Source organism: Pristis pectinata, chromosome 34 (assembly GCF_009764475.1).
Source record: "Pristis pectinata isolate sPriPec2 chromosome 34, sPriPec2.1.pri, whole genome shotgun sequence".
Taxonomy (NCBI): domain Eukaryota; kingdom Metazoa; phylum Chordata; class Chondrichthyes; order Rhinopristiformes; family Pristidae; genus Pristis; species Pristis pectinata.
The window spans coordinates 4,089,878-4,106,405 of NC_067438.1; the positions used below are offsets into that span (position 1 = coordinate 4,089,878).

General features: G+C 47.8%; 2 protein-coding genes across 3 annotated transcripts in view; both read right to left on the reverse strand.

Moving 5' to 3' along the window:
* LOC127585830 (uncharacterized) overlaps positions 1 to 16,528 on the reverse strand; it is a 56,337-nt gene that overhangs the window by 18,921 nt on the left and 20,888 nt on the right. Inside the window, exons 8-13 of the mRNA XM_052043528.1 lie at positions 15,352 to 15,821; positions 15,177 to 15,272; positions 14,511 to 14,744; positions 13,379 to 13,401; positions 13,164 to 13,282; positions 4,685 to 5,215 (exon numbers count right to left, since the gene is read on the reverse strand). Coding sequence (XP_051899488.1) covers positions 4,685 to 5,215; positions 13,164 to 13,282; positions 13,379 to 13,401; positions 14,511 to 14,744; positions 15,177 to 15,272; positions 15,352 to 15,821 — 1,473 coding nt within the window. The remainder of the gene's footprint in view (positions 1 to 4,684; positions 5,216 to 13,163; positions 13,283 to 13,378; positions 13,402 to 14,510; positions 14,745 to 15,176; positions 15,273 to 15,351; positions 15,822 to 16,528) is intronic.
* On the reverse strand, positions 4,601 to 15,797 carry LOC127586007 (zinc-binding protein A33-like). 2 transcript variants are annotated; one of them, XM_052043773.1, is made up of 6 exons: positions 15,352 to 15,797; positions 15,177 to 15,272; positions 14,511 to 14,744; positions 13,379 to 13,401; positions 13,164 to 13,282; positions 4,601 to 5,215 (listed from the first exon to the last, which is right to left on the reverse strand). In XM_052043773.1, exons 1-6 carry the CDS (start codon positions 15,760 to 15,762, stop codon positions 4,677 to 4,679), a joined length of 1,422 nt encoding a protein of 473 aa, XP_051899733.1. In that variant the 5' UTR covers positions 15,763 to 15,797; the 3' UTR covers positions 4,601 to 4,676. The 2 variants fall into 2 exon arrangements, with proteins under 2 accessions (XP_051899733.1, XP_051899734.1); XM_052043774.1 differs by lacking the exon at positions 13,164 to 13,282 and adding an exon at positions 14,274 to 14,326.

Below are 16,528 nucleotides of genomic sequence, written 5' to 3' on the forward strand. Positions count from 1 at the left end.
CCGCAAGAATAGTCTCACAAAACGGCGGCCTCCATTCCTTCCGCCACAGGGCAAGGACAAAAACATCTGGTTTGTCCACTTCCATTTCAGCTCGACGTTTGTTTTCGTTCTTTAGTTCCTTCCTGGTTAACACTCTTCAAGGACGTGCAGAGAAGGGACACCCTGTACCCAAGAGGCAGGTGGGTGCCGCATCACCCTCAAACCCCTCCCCTCCCTCAGCAACATCCAGGACAGGTGTCACACCATCCTCCCTTCCTACTGCAGACTGTTACGTACCAGCAACAATAGAAACACACCAAGTCATGTATAAGTGTTAGAAACTATTTCATTAATAACTACGTAAGAAAAGTAAAATGTTAGATATTAAACATTAACCCCAAAACTAAACTTGAAGTGTGTGTGTGGCAAATTCCCAAACTGCAAGTCCAGGAATAGTTCTCAAAGTTCAGTTCAGCAAGTGATAAGGTGAAACGTGAGCAAAGGCTTTTGCAAAACCACCGTTGACTGAAGTGACAATGTAGAGAGAGAATAGAGAAACATTGCAAAATCCAGATGTTGCACGATGGAACCCATACGACACCTCAATCACTATTGATCTCCAGTCCTTTTTTCCCAAGTACCTGCCACCCCGAAGGCATTCGAGACGTGGCTGTCCACAGAAATACCTGTTTCCTTCTACAGGTTAACGACAAAGTGGACTGCACTTGGATTACTTCAAAAATCCATACGTGGATTGTAGTGACAGACTCAGTTATTGTTCTTCATCCATCGATACAGAGACCAGCAGTCAGTGTCTCCCTCTCTTCCTTCTCACTGACTCACTGAGCAAAACGTCAGCACGTTGTTATCTTGCTGTAGTGACGCCACAACACACACACACACACACACACACACACACACACACACACACACACACACACACACACACACACACACACACACACACACACACACACTACTCTACTGTACTATATTCACCAAATAGCATCCTAATCCATAACACGACCCATGACCAAATGCACCCTGTGCATTCATGGAAAAACAGAACATAATTAAAAAAAAGAATTAGAACATAGAATAGTGCAGCACAGGAACAGGCCCTTCGGCCCACCATATCTGTGCTGACCATGATGCCAAATAAAACTTATCCCATCTGCCTGCACATGCTCCATTTCCCTCCATTCCCTGCTTGTTCCCTTCTGTCTAAGTACCTCTTTAAAACTGCTGTTATCTCTGCTTCCACCACCTCCCCTGGCAGAACGTTCCAGGCACCTGCCATTCTCTGTGTAAAAACATGCCTTTAAATCTCGTTAAACTTTCCTTCACTCAACTTAAAGCTGTGCACCTTCATCGATGGGCCGAAGGGATCACATTAGACCTAGGGTGAGCTGGCCGATTGCATACAAAAGTGGCTCAGTGGAAGGAGGCAGAGAGTGGTGGTGGAGGGTTGTTACTCATACTGGAGGCCTGTGACCAGTGGTGTGTTGCAGGGGTCTGTGCTGGGTCCGCGGTTGTTTGTCATCTATACTAACGATGTGGATGACAATGTTGTTGACATGGTTAGTAAGTTTGCAGACAATACACATAAATCGGTGGTGTATGGACAGTGAAGAGGGTTATCTCAGTTTAAAAGGAGATCTAAACCATCTTGGGAAGTGGGTCAGAGACGGTAAATGGAATTTAACTCTGACAAGTGTGAGGAGTTTCACTTCAGTAAGTTGAAGCAGGACAGGACCTACTCAGTAAATGATCGGTCCCCAGAGATGGACCTCGCGATAGAGGTACATCATTCCCTGAAAGTGGAGACACAAGTGGGCAGGGTGGTGAAGAAGGCGTTTGTCACACTTACCTTCATCAGTGAGTGCACCGAATACAGGAGTTGGGACCTCATGTTACAGCTGTAAAAGGCATTGGTGAGAATGCACTTGGGATAACGTGTGCAGTTCTGATCACCTGGGATGTCATGAAGCTGAAATGGGTGCAGAAGAGATTCACAATGATGTTACCAGGACAGGAGGGCTTCCGTTATAAGGGGAGATTGGATAGGCTGGGACTTTTCCCCCTGGAGCGTAGGACACTGAGGGGTGATCTTACAGAGGTATATCAAATCATGAGCGCATAGATAAGTTGGTGGTGTCAGTGTTTTTCTCAGGGTAGTGGAATTTAAAACCAGAGGGTATAGGTTTAAGGTGAGAGAGGAAAGATTTAAAGGGGACCTGAGAAGCAAGTTTTACACACAAAGGGAGGTGGGTGTGTGGAACGTGCTGCCAGAAGTTGTAGAGGCGGGAACAACGACAACATTTCGAAGACATTTAGACAAATACATGGATAGGAAAGGATTGGAGGGGTATCTCGAATGTGGGGACATGGGACGAGCAGAAGGAGACAAATTGGTCGGCATGGACGAGATGGGCCGAAGGGCCTGTTTCCGTGCTGTATGACTCTGTCACTACTTTATTCAGTGACTTTGAAATGGTGGGAACGCTCAGCACGTCGGGGAGAACAGCCGGAGTTTCAGGTTGACTCTGACCCATCATCAGCAATATTTAAAAGTGGCTCAGGTCAAGGATGGTTTCCGTTGTGGAGAAGAGGGAAGGGTGGAGAGAACAGGGGGAACGTCTGTGAGACCAGCATCAGCCCGTCACAAGTGGTGGTGCTACTGACTGGGAGAGGTTAGTGAGGGCTTGTTCTCAGCAGGTGCCTCAGGAGGAGCTGTGAATAGGGGGAGAAGGACGGAGAGATTGAACATTCCCTCAGGATCCGCCTCTTCCCCAGACACCAGTTCACAGAGTTATATAGCTCAGAAACAGGCCCTTCAGCCCAACTTGTCCATGCCGACCAATATGCCCATCTACGCCAATCCCATTTGCCTGTATTTGGCCCATTTCCCTCTCAACTTTTCTGATGCATATACTGGTGGGAGAACTCGCCCCCATCTCCTTCAACATGATCTTGGGTTCCTCTGTGCCCCATCGAGAGATGGGCTTGCAAGGGAGCAATGCAGATGGGGGATTATACAAGAACTGAAATGTTACCTCAGTGGCTCTCTTTCTGGTTTATCTTACCTTCTCTTCCAGATCTCAAGAACATCTTCCATTAGCTACATGCACTTATGACTCCATCCTCAACAGCTCCCCCTTTCTCAGTTTGAGTGTGATCGTAATCAACAGCTTCAGAGCTGTTGGGTATCTGCAACATTCACCGATGACACCACTGTTGTTGGCAGCATCTCAGCTGGCGATGAGGAGGCGTACAAGAGTGAGATAGATCTGCTGGTTGCGTGGTGTCGCAGCAGCAACCTCGCACTCACTGTCGGCAAGACCAAGGAACTGATTGTGGACTTCAAGAAGGGGAAGTCGGGAGAACACACTCTGGTCCTCATTGAAGGGTCATCGGTGGAAAGGGTGAGCTGCCTCAAATTCCTGTGCGTCACCATCTCGGAGGATCTGATGTGAGCCCAACACATTGATGCAAACACGAGGAAGCCACTTCAGTAGCTTTTGCCTCGTTAGGAGTTTGAGTAGATTTGGTATGTGACCAAAGAATCTTCCAAATGTCTATAGATGTACGGTGGAGGATATTCTGGATGGTTGCATCACCGCCTGGTATGAAGGCTCCAATGCAGAGGATCACAAGAGGCTGCAGGGGGTTGTAGACTCAGCCAGATCCATCACAGGCACAATCTCTCCACCATCGAGGACATGTTCATGAGGCGTTGCGTCAAGAAGGCGGTATCCATCAGTGAACACCCTCCTCACCCAGGCCATGCCCTCTTGTCATTAATACCATCGGGGAGGAGGTACAGGAGCCTGAAAACCCACACTCAACAATTCAGGAACTGTTTATTCCCCTCCGCTATTAGATTTTTGGACAGTCCATGAACCCATGAACACTACCTCGTTATTCCTTTTTTTTGCACTATTTATTCATTTTTTTCAATCTGTAGATGTTATGTCTTTGCGCTGTACTGCTGCCGCAAAACAACAAGTTTTACGTCATATGGTGAAAAAATCTGAGTCTGATTCTGCTCTATCTTTGGTACAGGGTGGGTATTGCATGGGACAATTCTCGCTGTCACTAAACTGTGATCAATCTCCTCAACATAAGGATGGACTATTTTCAGTGTTGTCCTGATACAAGGGTCAGATATTTGTAGATGTTATAAACCACCAGGCTGACTTGACTTCCAACACATCTCCATGGTAATGTTGATCAGGAACTCGTACACTGATTCACAAAAGCACACCATTCAACTGCCTCATCAACAGCCACTAGTTGAAGGACTTAGTGTGTTAAACCTGCAACACTGAATATATGATTGTATCTCACATTCTCAGCATTCAGCTTTCTTTCTCTCACTTCTGGTAATTTCCAATTTCACCCCCTCCCTCCTATTTACACCTCCCCCATCACAACTTTTCCTCCCTCCCTACCAGTCAGCACCAGCTCTGGCGCCACTTTCTCTAGACCAATGGACTGTTACGACTCGGGGGAGCCGCCGCCCGGGGCTCAATCTTTCTATTTTCACAGAAGTATTTCTGTTCCGCTGACGGATGCAGTTAACGCGTTGAATTAATGGGTCGACAGTTCTAATGTCAATTCGTGTTTATTTCACTCTCCCCACATTTATATTTACACTGACTTCCTCCTGACGCCGGTCCCGGGACCCGACCCGGTTACAGACCCGGAGCGGAACCAGAACAAATCCTCAGGCACCGGTTTCCATCCCCAGTCCAGAAGAAAGGATAAAGTTTCTCCGTGAATTTATTCGCCGTGAAGGTGTGGAGATGGGACTTGGTGTCCGCGCTGTAAAATGAAATTGTGCCGGACCCGTAACTGAGATAAACTCCCACCCTCCCGGGGATGGGACCGGCAGGGAGACGGGTTTCAGGGGAGGTGTTCACATAAAACTCGTCAACAACCCGCCCAATGGTCCAGAATCCGTTCACCGGGATCAGTTCAACCCCTCTCTTCCTCTCCACAGACTCTGCGGCGACTCCCAGATACCAGCCCCGATTCCCCGCCACCTCCACCTCCCAGTAATGTCTCCCCGATGTGAATCCCTCCGATCCCAGCACACATTCCCAGTCTGTGAACCTCTTCCCGGTGTCAGGGAGACTCCTCTGTATCAGTGCCCTGGTACATCTCACACTCCTCCGATCCTCAGACAACTCGAGCTGCGGATGCGCCGTTTCCACATCCAGGGTCACAGAGACTGGGGGGCGAAACAGAGAATTAGAGAGTCCCCAGGGGTTTGGAGGAGACTCGGGAAGCGCAGTCTCGACACCGGGGGAGAGGCCGCTCGGCCTCAGGGACAGTCGGCGGCCGACACAAACATCTCCCGGAGTTTCACCCAACTGCACCGGATGACAACTTTTCGGGGTTTTTCTCCGGGACGGAGCGGGGAATTTCACATAAAAAGCCCTGCAGGGACTAAGCGGGTCAGGCAGCATCTGTGGAGGGGAAATAAACAGTCCACGTTTCGGGACGAGGCCCTTCATCGGGACTGGAAAGGAAGAGGGGAGAAGCCGGAATAAAAGGGTGGGGGAGGGAGAGGAGCTGGCGAGTGATAGGTGAATCCAGGTGAAGGGGGAAGGGAGGTGGGTGGGGAGGGGGAAGTGGGAATGATGTGAGAAGCTGGGAGGCAATAGGGTGAAGAGGCAAAGGGCTGAAGAAGATAGAATTCGATCGGAGAGGGCAGTGGACCATGGAATAAAGGGAAGGAGGTGGGGAACCAGAGGGAGGAAGGTGTGGGTGAGGGGCAGGTCGTGGGGGCGGGGCAGGGGAAAGAGAAGTGGTCATAGGGCCAGAGGGAGAAGGGAAATCAAAGGACGGGGGTAGAGGGGAGTGGTTACCGCAAGTTAGAGAAATCGATATTGATGCTGTCAGGTTGGAGACGACCAAGTCGGAATATGAAGTGTTCCTCTGATCTGTTTCTGGCCTCAACGTGGCAGTAGAGGAGACCATGGACAGTCATGTCAGTGTTGGAATGAGAAGTGGAATCGAAATGTCTGGTCACCGGGAGATCCTGACTGTTACGGCGGACGGAGCGAAGGTGTTCGACGAAGCGATCCCTCAATCTGCGTTGGGTCTCACCAATGTAGAGGAGGCTACACCGGGAGCACCAGATACAATAAACAACCCCGATGGAGTCACATGTGAAGTGCTGCCTCACCTTGATGGACTGTTTAGGGCTGTGAATGGTGGTGAGGGAGGAGGTGTAGGGGCAGGTGTAACATTTGAGATGGTTGCAGGGATAAGTACCTGGAGGGGGATCAATGGGGAGGGACGAGTAGACAATGGAGTCGTGGAGTGAGCGATCCTTGTGGAAAGTAGAGAGGGGAGGGGAGGGGAAGATGCGCTTGGTGGTGGGATCCCGTTGGAGATGACGGAAGTTGTGGGGAATTGTGTGTTGGAAGTAGAGTCTCTCGGGGTGGTGGGTGAGGACAAGGGGAACCCTGTCCCTGTTATGTCGGGAAGGGGATGGGGTGAGGCTGGACGTGCGGAAATGAAGGAGATGCGGGTGAGGGCTGCGTTGGTGGTGGCAAAGGGGAAACCTTGTTTTCTGAAAAAGGAGGACACCTCGGATGTCCTGGAGTGGAAAACCTCATCATGAGAACAGATGCGGCGGAGACGGAGGAACTGAAAGAAGGGAATGACATCCTTACAAGTGACAGAGTGGGAAGAGATGTAGCCAAGGGAACACTGGGAGTCAGTGGGTTTGTAAAAGATGTCAGTGGAAGTGGAGCTTCCCGGGATTGTGGGGAGTGGGTGGGGCAGCGACGTGCCGATGGCGAGATCGAGTGGGGAGAGTGAGGAGGGTGTAGAGACTGTGGGTCGGGATTGAATGGTGGGGCGTGTTAACAAGAGCTCTTGCTGGGAGGTGGTCGAATGACTGAGACCCCACAGCCCTGCGGGTGCAGAGAACCCAAAGATACACCGTTGTCTGAGGGTACACCCCATTCTGAGACAGTAAGCCCTGTCTCTCAACTATTCAGATAGGTGAAATATCCTCCTTGCATCCTGCCTGTTGAGCCCTGAAAGAATTTTGTGTTTCCCTGAGTTCTGCTCTCATTCTTCGAAACATGGAACATGGTACAGCACAGGAACAAGCCCTTCATTCAATATGACTATGACTGATCTATGCTAGCATCAATTGCTCTTCTGTGCGTTCCCCATAACCCTCAATTCCTCGATCTTACAAATATTTATCTCCATCATAAATGCATCCAATAATCAGGCGTCTACCACCCTCAGGGGCAGAGAATTCCAGAGATCCAGCACCGTCTGAGAGAAGAAATTTCTACACACCTCAGTTGTAAATGACCGCCCCCTTAACTTGTAACTATGTCCCCTTGTCCGTGACTCTCTCACTCGTGAAAACATCCCAATATCTACCCGGCCAAGCTCCTTTGGATCTTTTAAGTTAGAATAAGCTCACCCCTCATTCGTCTAAACTCCATGGAACACAGACCCAAACCGTTCAGCCTGTCTTGACAGGAAAATCCTCCACCCCAGGAATGAGCCTGGTGAATCTTCTTCCAACTGCCTCCAATGTTGCTCTGTCCTTGTTGGTGCAGGGGATCGAACTGTAACAGCAAACACATCTCCAAACTCCTAGTTCTGGGATTGAACACCTCCGTTTGCAACTGGATCCTTGACTTTCTGATCTACAGACCACAATCAGTGAGGATCGGCAGCAACACCCCCTCCATGATTATACTGAACACTGGTGCCACACAGGCTGTGTTCTCAGTCCCTACTCTACTCCCTGTATCCTCACAACTGCGTGGCCAGGTTCTGCTGTAACTCCATCTTCACGTCCGAGGTTGACACCATTGAAGTGGTGCGAATCTCAAAAAAATTGTCTGTCAGAGTAGAGGAAGGAGACGGAGAGCCTCGTGGCATGGTGTCATGACAATAACCTTTCCCTCAATGTCAGCAAAACAAAAGATTTGGTCATTGATTTCAGGAAGTGGGGCAGTCCATACCCTTCCATTTACATTAATGGTGCTGAGATCGAGAGGGTTGAGAGCTTCAAGTTCCAAGGAGTGACAACAACAGTTTGTCCTGGTCCAGCCACATAGGTGCCATGACTAACAAAGCTCAACAGCGCCTCTACTTCCTCAGGAGGCAAAAGATATTTGACATGTCCCGTTTGATCGTCTCTAATTTTTATCGATGCCCCATAAAAACCATGCTACCTGGATGCATCAAGGCTTGGTATGGCAGCTGCTCTGCCTGAGACCGCACAAAAACTGCAGAGATCTGTGGACACACCTCAGCACATCACAGGAACCAGCCTCCCCTCCATGGACTATTGTCTGTGCTTCTCGCTGCCTCTGTAAAGCAGCCAGTATAATCAAAGACCCCACCCACCCGGACATTCTCTCTGCTCCCCCTCTCTCATCGGGTAGAAGATACAAAAGCCTGAAACCACGAACCACCAGGCCCAGGGACAGCTTCTGTCCCACTGTTACAACAGTATTGAATGGCACACTATTTCGATACGATGGACTCTTGACCACATAATCTAGTTCATTAGGGACTTGCACCTTATTGTCTGCCTGCACTGCACTTTCTCTGTAACTGTCACACTTTTTTCTGCACTCTGCTATTGTTTTCCCTTGTCCTACCTCCATACACTATCGTAATGAAATGATCTGAATGATTTTCACTGTACCTCAGTACGTGTGACAATAATAAACCTATTTCCTCTGGCTACGGTCTCACCAAGACCCTGTACAATTGCAGCAAGTTAACATTACCACCAGATTTGCATAATAAAAGCCATATGGGGAATGGACTGGACAGAGGAGGTACAACCAGAAGGGAGGGTTTGCATCAATGACTTTTCACAACACTTTTGTATTATCGAGAAATGTTGCTCCAACAACAGTATGCCAAAATGTAACCCTCCTGTCACAGACGGGAGCTCAGGCACACTGTGATAGTGTACACTTGTGTGGATATATGAGTACACTGAAGAGGGAAATCAGGAGGACAAAAGGAAAATGTGAGAGCTCTGGCAGTTAAGATTAAGGACATTCCTGAGAGATTCCACATATATTAAGGGCGAACGAGAAACAAGAGAGAAAATAAGTCTCCTTAAGGAACAATGTGGTCGTTTGTATGTGGAGCCTCGGGGAGGTGAGGGGGTGCGGTCTGAAATGAATAATACTCATCTGTGTTTCCCAGGGAGAAGGTCGTCGAAGCAAAGGAATTAAGGGAAATGAACAGTGATGCCTTAGAACATAACGACAGTACAAACAAGAAACTGCTGCTGGTGTCAAAGCAAATGTAGTTCCGCTGTATAAGAAAGGCGGGAGGAGGCATAAAGGAAATTACAGACCTATTAGTCTGACGTCAGTGGTGGGAAAGTTATTGGAATCTATCCTCAAGGATGGGGTTATGGAATACCTAGAGGTGCATCGCAAGATAGGTCCTAGCCAACATGGTTTTGTGAAGGGAAGATCCTGCCTGACCAACCTATTGGAGTTTTTTGAAGAAATCACAGGTAGGGTGGATAAGGGAGAGGCGGTAGATGTTGTATATTTAGACTTTCAAAAGGCCTTCGACAAGGTGCCGCATAAGAGACTGATTAATATGATGAGAGGTCATGGAATTACAGGTAGGATAACAGAATGGGTGGAGCATTGGCTGGTTGGCAGGAAGCAAAGGTGGGAATAAAAGGATCTTGTTCTGGTTGGCTACCGGTTACTAGTGGTATTCCGCAGGGGTCGGTGTTGGGGCCACTTCTTTTTACCTTGTACATTAACGATTTGGATGATGGAGTTAATGGTTTTGTGGGTAAGTTTGCAGATGACACCAAGATAGGTGGAGGAGTAGGGAGTATTGAGGAGACAGGAAGGTTGCAGAGAGACCTAGGTAGTTTAGGAGAATGTGAAAGGAAATGGCAGACGAGATTCAATGTTGCAGTTGTACACTTTGAAAACAGAAATAAAAGGGCAGATTATTATCTAGAAGGAGAGAAACTTCAAAGTACGGAAGTACAAAGGGACTTGGGGGTACTCGTGCAGGATACCTTAAAGGTTAACTACCAGGTTGGATCGGTGGTAAAGAAAGCGAATGCTATGTTGGCATTCATTTCGAGAGGTATAGTGTATAAAAGTAAAGAAGTGTTGATGAGGATCTACGGGGCACTAGTGAGGCCTCATTTGGAATACTGTGCACAGTTTTGGGCCCCATATCTTAGGAAGGATGTGCTGATGTTGGAGATGCTTCAGAGGAGATTTACGAGGATGATTCCCGGAATGAAAGGGCTTACGTATGAGGAGCGTTTGTCGGCTCTTGGACTGTACTCACTGGAGTACAGAAGAATGAGAGGGGACCTCATAGAGACATTTAAAATGTTGAAAGGACTGCACAGAGTAGATGTGGCTAGGCTGTTTCCCTTGGTGGGTGAGTCTAGGACCAGAGGGCACAATCTTAGAATTAGAGGGTACAGTTTCAAAACAGAGATGAGGAGATATTTCTTTAGCGAGAGGGTGGTGAATTTGTGGAATTCCTTGCCAGGTACAGCAGTGGAGGCCAGATCATAAGAGGCATTTAAGGAAGAGATAGATAGATATCTAAATAGTTGGGGTATGAAGGGATATGAGGATAAGGCCGAAAATTGGGATTAGAATAGTTTTTTTTTCTTTCTCCCCACCATTTCTCATTTCTTTTTCTGTTTTCCCTTTTCCTTGGAGCAGACTGGATGGGCCTAATGGCCTACTTCCGGTCCCTTGTCTCATGATCTTGTGATGTTACGGTGGCTAAATCCCTAGGGCCTGATCAAGTGCATCCTCGGACATCAGGACTATGAAGAAAATGCAGGGACCCTGGCAGAGATATTTCCCTCACATTTAGCCACAGACGAGGTGTTGGAAGACTGGAGGGTGGCTTATTTTGTGCTGTTATTTAAGAAGGGCTGTAAGGGCAAGTCAGGGTATTGCAGGGTGCTGAGCCTAATGTCAGTGGTGGGAAAGTTACTGGAGGGATTCTGAGTGACAGAATCTACCAGCATTTGGAAAGGTAAGGACTGATTAGGGACAGTCAGCATGTCTCTGTGTTTGGGAAATCCCACCTCACAAATGTGGTTGAGTTTTTTGAAGAGGTGACAGAGAGGACTGACGAGGACAGTGTGGTAGACATTGTCCACATGAACTTCAACAAGGCCTTTGACAAGGTCTCGCAAGGAAGGTCAGTACAGAAGGTGAGATCACATGGGATCCAGGGTGTGTGAGCCAATTGGAAACAATTTTGACTTGGTGGGAGGAGCCAGAGGGTGGTGGTGGAGGGTTGTTTTTCAGACTGGAGCCCTGTGACCAGTGGTGTACCACAGGGATCAGTTCTGGATGACTGTTATTCGTCATCTGCATTAACAATTCAAAAAAAGAATGTAGATGGCATGGATAAATGTTTGCAAATAACAGCAAAATTGGTGGTATAGCGGACAGTGGAGAAGGTTATCCAAATTACAGCAGGGTCGAGATTAACTGAACTGGAACTGGAATTGGTTTATTATGGTCACTTGTACCAAAGTGCAGTGAAAAACTTGTCTTGCATACCATTCATAGAGGTCAATTCATCAGATAATGCATTGAGGTAGAACAAGGTAAACAATACAGAATGCAGACTAAAGTGACACAGCTACAGAGAAAGTGCAGTGCAAGTGGACAATAATTTGCAAGGTTGTAATGATGTAGATTGTGAGTCCATCTTATCATACTGGGGAACCGTTCAAAGTCTTTTAACAGCAGGACAGAAGGTGTTATTGAGCCTGGTGAAGTAGAGGTGCTGGTGAGCTTTCTTGGCCCTGGCTTCTCCGTGGGTGGACCAGGGCGGGCTATTGATGATGTTCACTCCGAGGAAACGTGAAGCTCTCAACCCTCTCGACCTGGGGATACTGGGGATGTGGGGGAGTTGCTGCCGTTGGGATCGCAGCTTCTGACTTGTCCTGTTTCTCGAGTTGATAAAAGAGCCTCCTGAGGGGAGGAAGCAAGGATCTGACAACTGCAGAAACACTGGGGATTCAGTGGAGGGAGGTCCCGGCTTCTGAAATGGTCAAACACTCCACCCACCAGTCTCAGCATGGTCGGGTTTGTGGGGAGAGGAGAAATCAAGTGAACTAAAGCTGTAACTGGAGCCTCACTGTCCGACTACAGACTGCTCACAGTTTAATGGCCACAAACGGGTGTCGAAGGCCCTGGGGTTAAACATCTGCCAAACCCCTTCCCAGATCATCCTCCTGAGGAATCTCACCCTGGAACCTGTCGGTGAACTGATGATGCGACGAGTCAGGTCAGGGGACAGTTCAGAGCATCAGAACAGGTAGACTGGGTAGGGCGGCAGGTTTCATTCCTCAATGGAAATATGTATGTGTCTGTGTCTCTGACCATGTGTCCTACTCTGACTGTGCGTCTGGGTATGTGTTTGTGTGTGTGTGTGTGTGTGTGTGTGTGTGTGTGTGTGTGTGTGTGTGTGTGTGTGTGTGTGTGTGTGTGTGTGTGTGGATTGAAGTAAATACAGGTGAGTGAGCATATTGAAGTATTTGTGTGTTACTGTGTGTCTCCACATGTATGGTGTGTGTTGACAATGTGTGGCATGTGTGTAAGTTGATAAAATGAATAAATACACTGGGTTCTGAAGAGACTGGATTCCAGGTTTGTGAGGGGAACTAACAATGTATTTTCTTGAGGCTGTGGCCACATCTGCCAACCATCCTTTGTGTGTGTGTGTGTGTGTGTGTGTGTGTGTGTGTGTGTGTGTGTGTGTGTGTGTGTGTGTGTGTGTGTGTGTGGGGGGGGGGGGGGGGGAGCGGTGGGGGAGCGTTGCCAGCCAGTTAGGCTGTTGATTCCCTGGCTACCGTTGGAGTATTCAGACCCATGTCTTGCTGTGCATGTGCAATGTGAGTGGGATCAGGATGCAGTGGTTCATCTAACAGCCCGTGCATTGGTTGTAATGTGCTCCTGTGTCGCTGTGTTCAGGGATCTGACATCTCCAGCTGACCATGTGTCAGCGACGCTTCCCAGCAGGTGGGGTTGGTGCTGGAACAAAACTTCAGTTCCCATTCAGCCCATTGTTACAGCTCATCCTTGCGTCTATGAATTACTTAAAAAAATCTCATAAACAAGGACAAAGGAAACTGAATGCTTTACCTCGCTTAAGTACATCAAACATTTCCCTCAACGCTGGATTCAACAAAAAGGGGTGATCGAATTTTTCAACCGGGAGGGCACCATCAGTCACTGAGAACGTGTGATCATCATCACTAATACTGCAAATATTAAACAGCCGGTTATAAACTGAGCATCAGCGATATTTGAACTATTTTACAAATCTACGCAGGCTTTCAGTCAAGACCATGTCCTACCTCTCATTCCAACGAGCTTCCTCCTGAAATAAATAAAACAAAAATCTGAATTGACTGAGACTGACCCTCCACATCCCGACAGCAAGAATTTGACCCAAGTTATCACAAGCTGCTGAAAATTCCCACATCCCAACTTACACACCTGCTGACACACAGACAGCGGATATTGCAGAAGGGACATAGAAACACAGGACAAAGCAGAAGGAATGTTTATGTAAGTTGTGCCATAACTGAGAAGATGAACCTACAGGAAAGGCTGGACAGGTTGTGCATTTTTCTCTGGATATGATGTCAGGGATGATCAGATGGAGGAATTTCAGATTGCGAATGGATTTGATTGGGCAGGAGTGGGGAAAGTATCTCTGCTTGCTGGGAGACCAGAAGACAAAGATAAAGTGGCAGGTGGTCTTGAATAAATCATGTCAGAAATGCAGTGAAGGGAAGGTGGAACTCGCTGCCACAGGTGAGTTTGAAGCAGACAGCAGAGACTGAATGTAATGGGGAAGTTGGATAAACACATGAGGGACCATGGAGTTGGGGGCACTGTTCATGGGTGTGGTGAGCAGGGGGGAAGAGGCTGGTGAAGCAGGTAAATTGATAGGATAAGATGGACCGAATGGCCTGTCTATGATGTAAAATGGGATATAATCCCATGCGGAAGATATCTGAAAAAGAAAACAGACAGTGCAAATTTCCCTAAAACAACAAACCTGATGAAAACCAGCTGATAAATCTGATGTGTGTGTCACATTCTGGAATTCAACCTCAGTTTCCATTGATTGACAGAGAGACCCTCACACCCACTGCACCAGACACACTCAAAGCATGTGACTGTAACTGGATTCTATTGTGAGTTTCAGGGGATATTATACATGGGAGTCATAGAGACAATCACCAGCTCAGTGTCCAGATCACCAGAACGCATTCCCGAGAAGGTTGCAGAATGTCCTGTAAGGTAAAGATATTGTGGGAGGCAGGTTTTGGGACAACAACAGTCCTGAACAGTCAAAACATCTGTCTGATCTAACTCAGTTGACAACGATTGTTGAACACTGCAGTCATTTAAAATATATCACGCTCCATTTTGTAACTGTGTACTTTAATTGAACCAAATTGTAATGTCATCTCTCACCTTGAGAAATATCAAGCTGTCTTCTTGATCCATCTGTTCCTGTAATTTTGAGAGTTTCTCCTGAATAGAATTTAAATTCTCTTGAATCTCTTGAAAATTTTTCTCCATTGGATTTAGAATCTTCTCCTCTTCTTCCCTGAGATCTCTGAGTAAGCGCTGCTCCTTCTCAGTGAGAATCTGGTGCAGTTCAGCAAATTGGGATGTGATGTGGGACTGAAGGCTGTGTGATTGTTCCTGTCAAGTGAAAATGTGAAGATTAATTTACAAAATTTCTCTGTTGTTTTTCCTTATGACATGGAAGGTGACCATTCAGCCCATCAAAGTCCATGCTTTTTCTCAGACAAATCCCATCAATCCCATTCACTCACGTCTCTCTGAAACTTTTTCCCCCCCCCCCCCCCACATGCCCATTAACTCCCACCTGATTCACATACCATCCAGCATCACGAGGGAAACTACGGTTGCCAATTAACCGTGCAACCAGCATATCTTTAAGATGTGGGTGAGAATGGGTTTGCTCACAGGGAAAATATGCAAACTTCACGCAGACAGCACCAAAGGTCAAAATGGCACCCGGGTCACCGGAGCTGCGCTAATCTGCGATTGTGCATCAAAGTGAACAAAACTACACAACAAGATCAGAAATTCTGCACAGGGAGGCCTCACCCGAACTCCGGAGATCTTCTCTTTCTGTTGTCGCTCCATTTCCTGGAAGTCTGATTTCATTTTTGTGAGAGATTCTATGGAAGATTTAATCTGATCCTGCAAATCAGAGAGTAAAGGAATTAGACAATAAAGATGCAAGAGGGTAAACCGTTGGTCAAAACCGGATTACTTTTACCTTGCAAATTTCAACAGCTTCTTTAGTCGGTAGGAAGCGGTGATCTCTGTGTTCCCGCGCACCGGCACAAATCACACAGATCAGTTTCTTGTCCGTTTCACAAAAGAGCTTCAGTTCTTCCTGATGTTCCTCGCAGTGAAGTTTACTTTCCCTCTTTATCGGATTCAGGTTTACTTTTCGAGCTTTCTCAGACAGATTTGCTAAGGCCCGATTTACCCTGAGGGTGCGGTCCGCAAACTCCTCTCTACATTCCGGGCAGGAGTTTCTCTCCTCCCTTTCCCAACAGCGTGTGATACAGGAGCGGCAGAAGTTGTGTCCACACTCCAGTATAACCGGATCGGTGAAGAAATCCAGGCAGATGGGACAAATTGCCTCCTCGGTTAAACTCTCGACCTGGACTTTCGAAGCCATGTTAACTCCCCGCACTTCCTGATTCACATTCCTTTCATACCCGGGGAGCTGCTGAACCCCTGCAGTACCGCGATTGTCCACCACACACGCAGCAGTCTCAGGGAATCAATGTTATTTTGCTGCAAGTGATAAGAGGGAAGTTAACGTGGCCTTTTCCACATCAGAGAGGGAACAGAAAGACGTTCAATGGTCTGAACATCAATGAAGCCGGATAGAAGAGCCTGGTTCAGTCTGAGGCAGGACTGACAGAGACCAGGCCTGCAAAGAGAGACGCAAGAGACTGCAGATGCTGGAATCTGAAGCCAAAAACGAGCTGCTGGAGGAACTCCGCGGGTCGGGAGAATCTGTGGAGAGAAATAGATAGTCAACGTTCCGGTTGGAGAGAGTCTAGATGAAGGGTCTCGACCCGAAACGTCGCCTGTCTATTTCTCTCCACAGATGCTGCCTGATCCGCTGAGTTCCTCCAGCAGTTTGTTTTGTTCAGCTCGAGGCTTGAAGAGAGGCAGACTGGGGTGTAAATCGGTGGTTAAATATTAATGTAGAGCAGCTATTAAATCAGTGAATGTCATGCAGCAGGGGGTGTGAAGACAATATTGTGTTGCGAGGAGACAGATGCAGCGGCGATGCCTGAGATGTGTCTGCAGGAGAAAGCACAGGACTGGACATTACACGTCACAGGGTGGAAAACACTCAGCTTTTCGGTGAAGTCCTGATTTCCACCGCCCTTCGTGTGAAGAAGCTTCCTGAATTCACCCGCGTACGGCCT

Bases quoted from the DNA above. Each gene is read 5' to 3' on its own strand.
- LOC127586007 (XM_052043773.1), bottom strand. From the start codon at position 15,762: ATGGCTTCGAAAGTCCAGGTCGAGAGTTTAACCGAGGAGGCAATTTGT. The intron at 13,402-14,510 runs GTGAGAGATGAC...TATTTATTTCAG, and splicing joins ACAGCTTGATATTTCTCAAG to GAGGAAGCTCGTTGGAATGA. The intron at 13,283-13,378 runs GTAGGACATGGT...TAATATTTGCAG, and splicing joins GAAGCTCGTTGGAATGAGAG to TATTAGTGATGATGATCACA.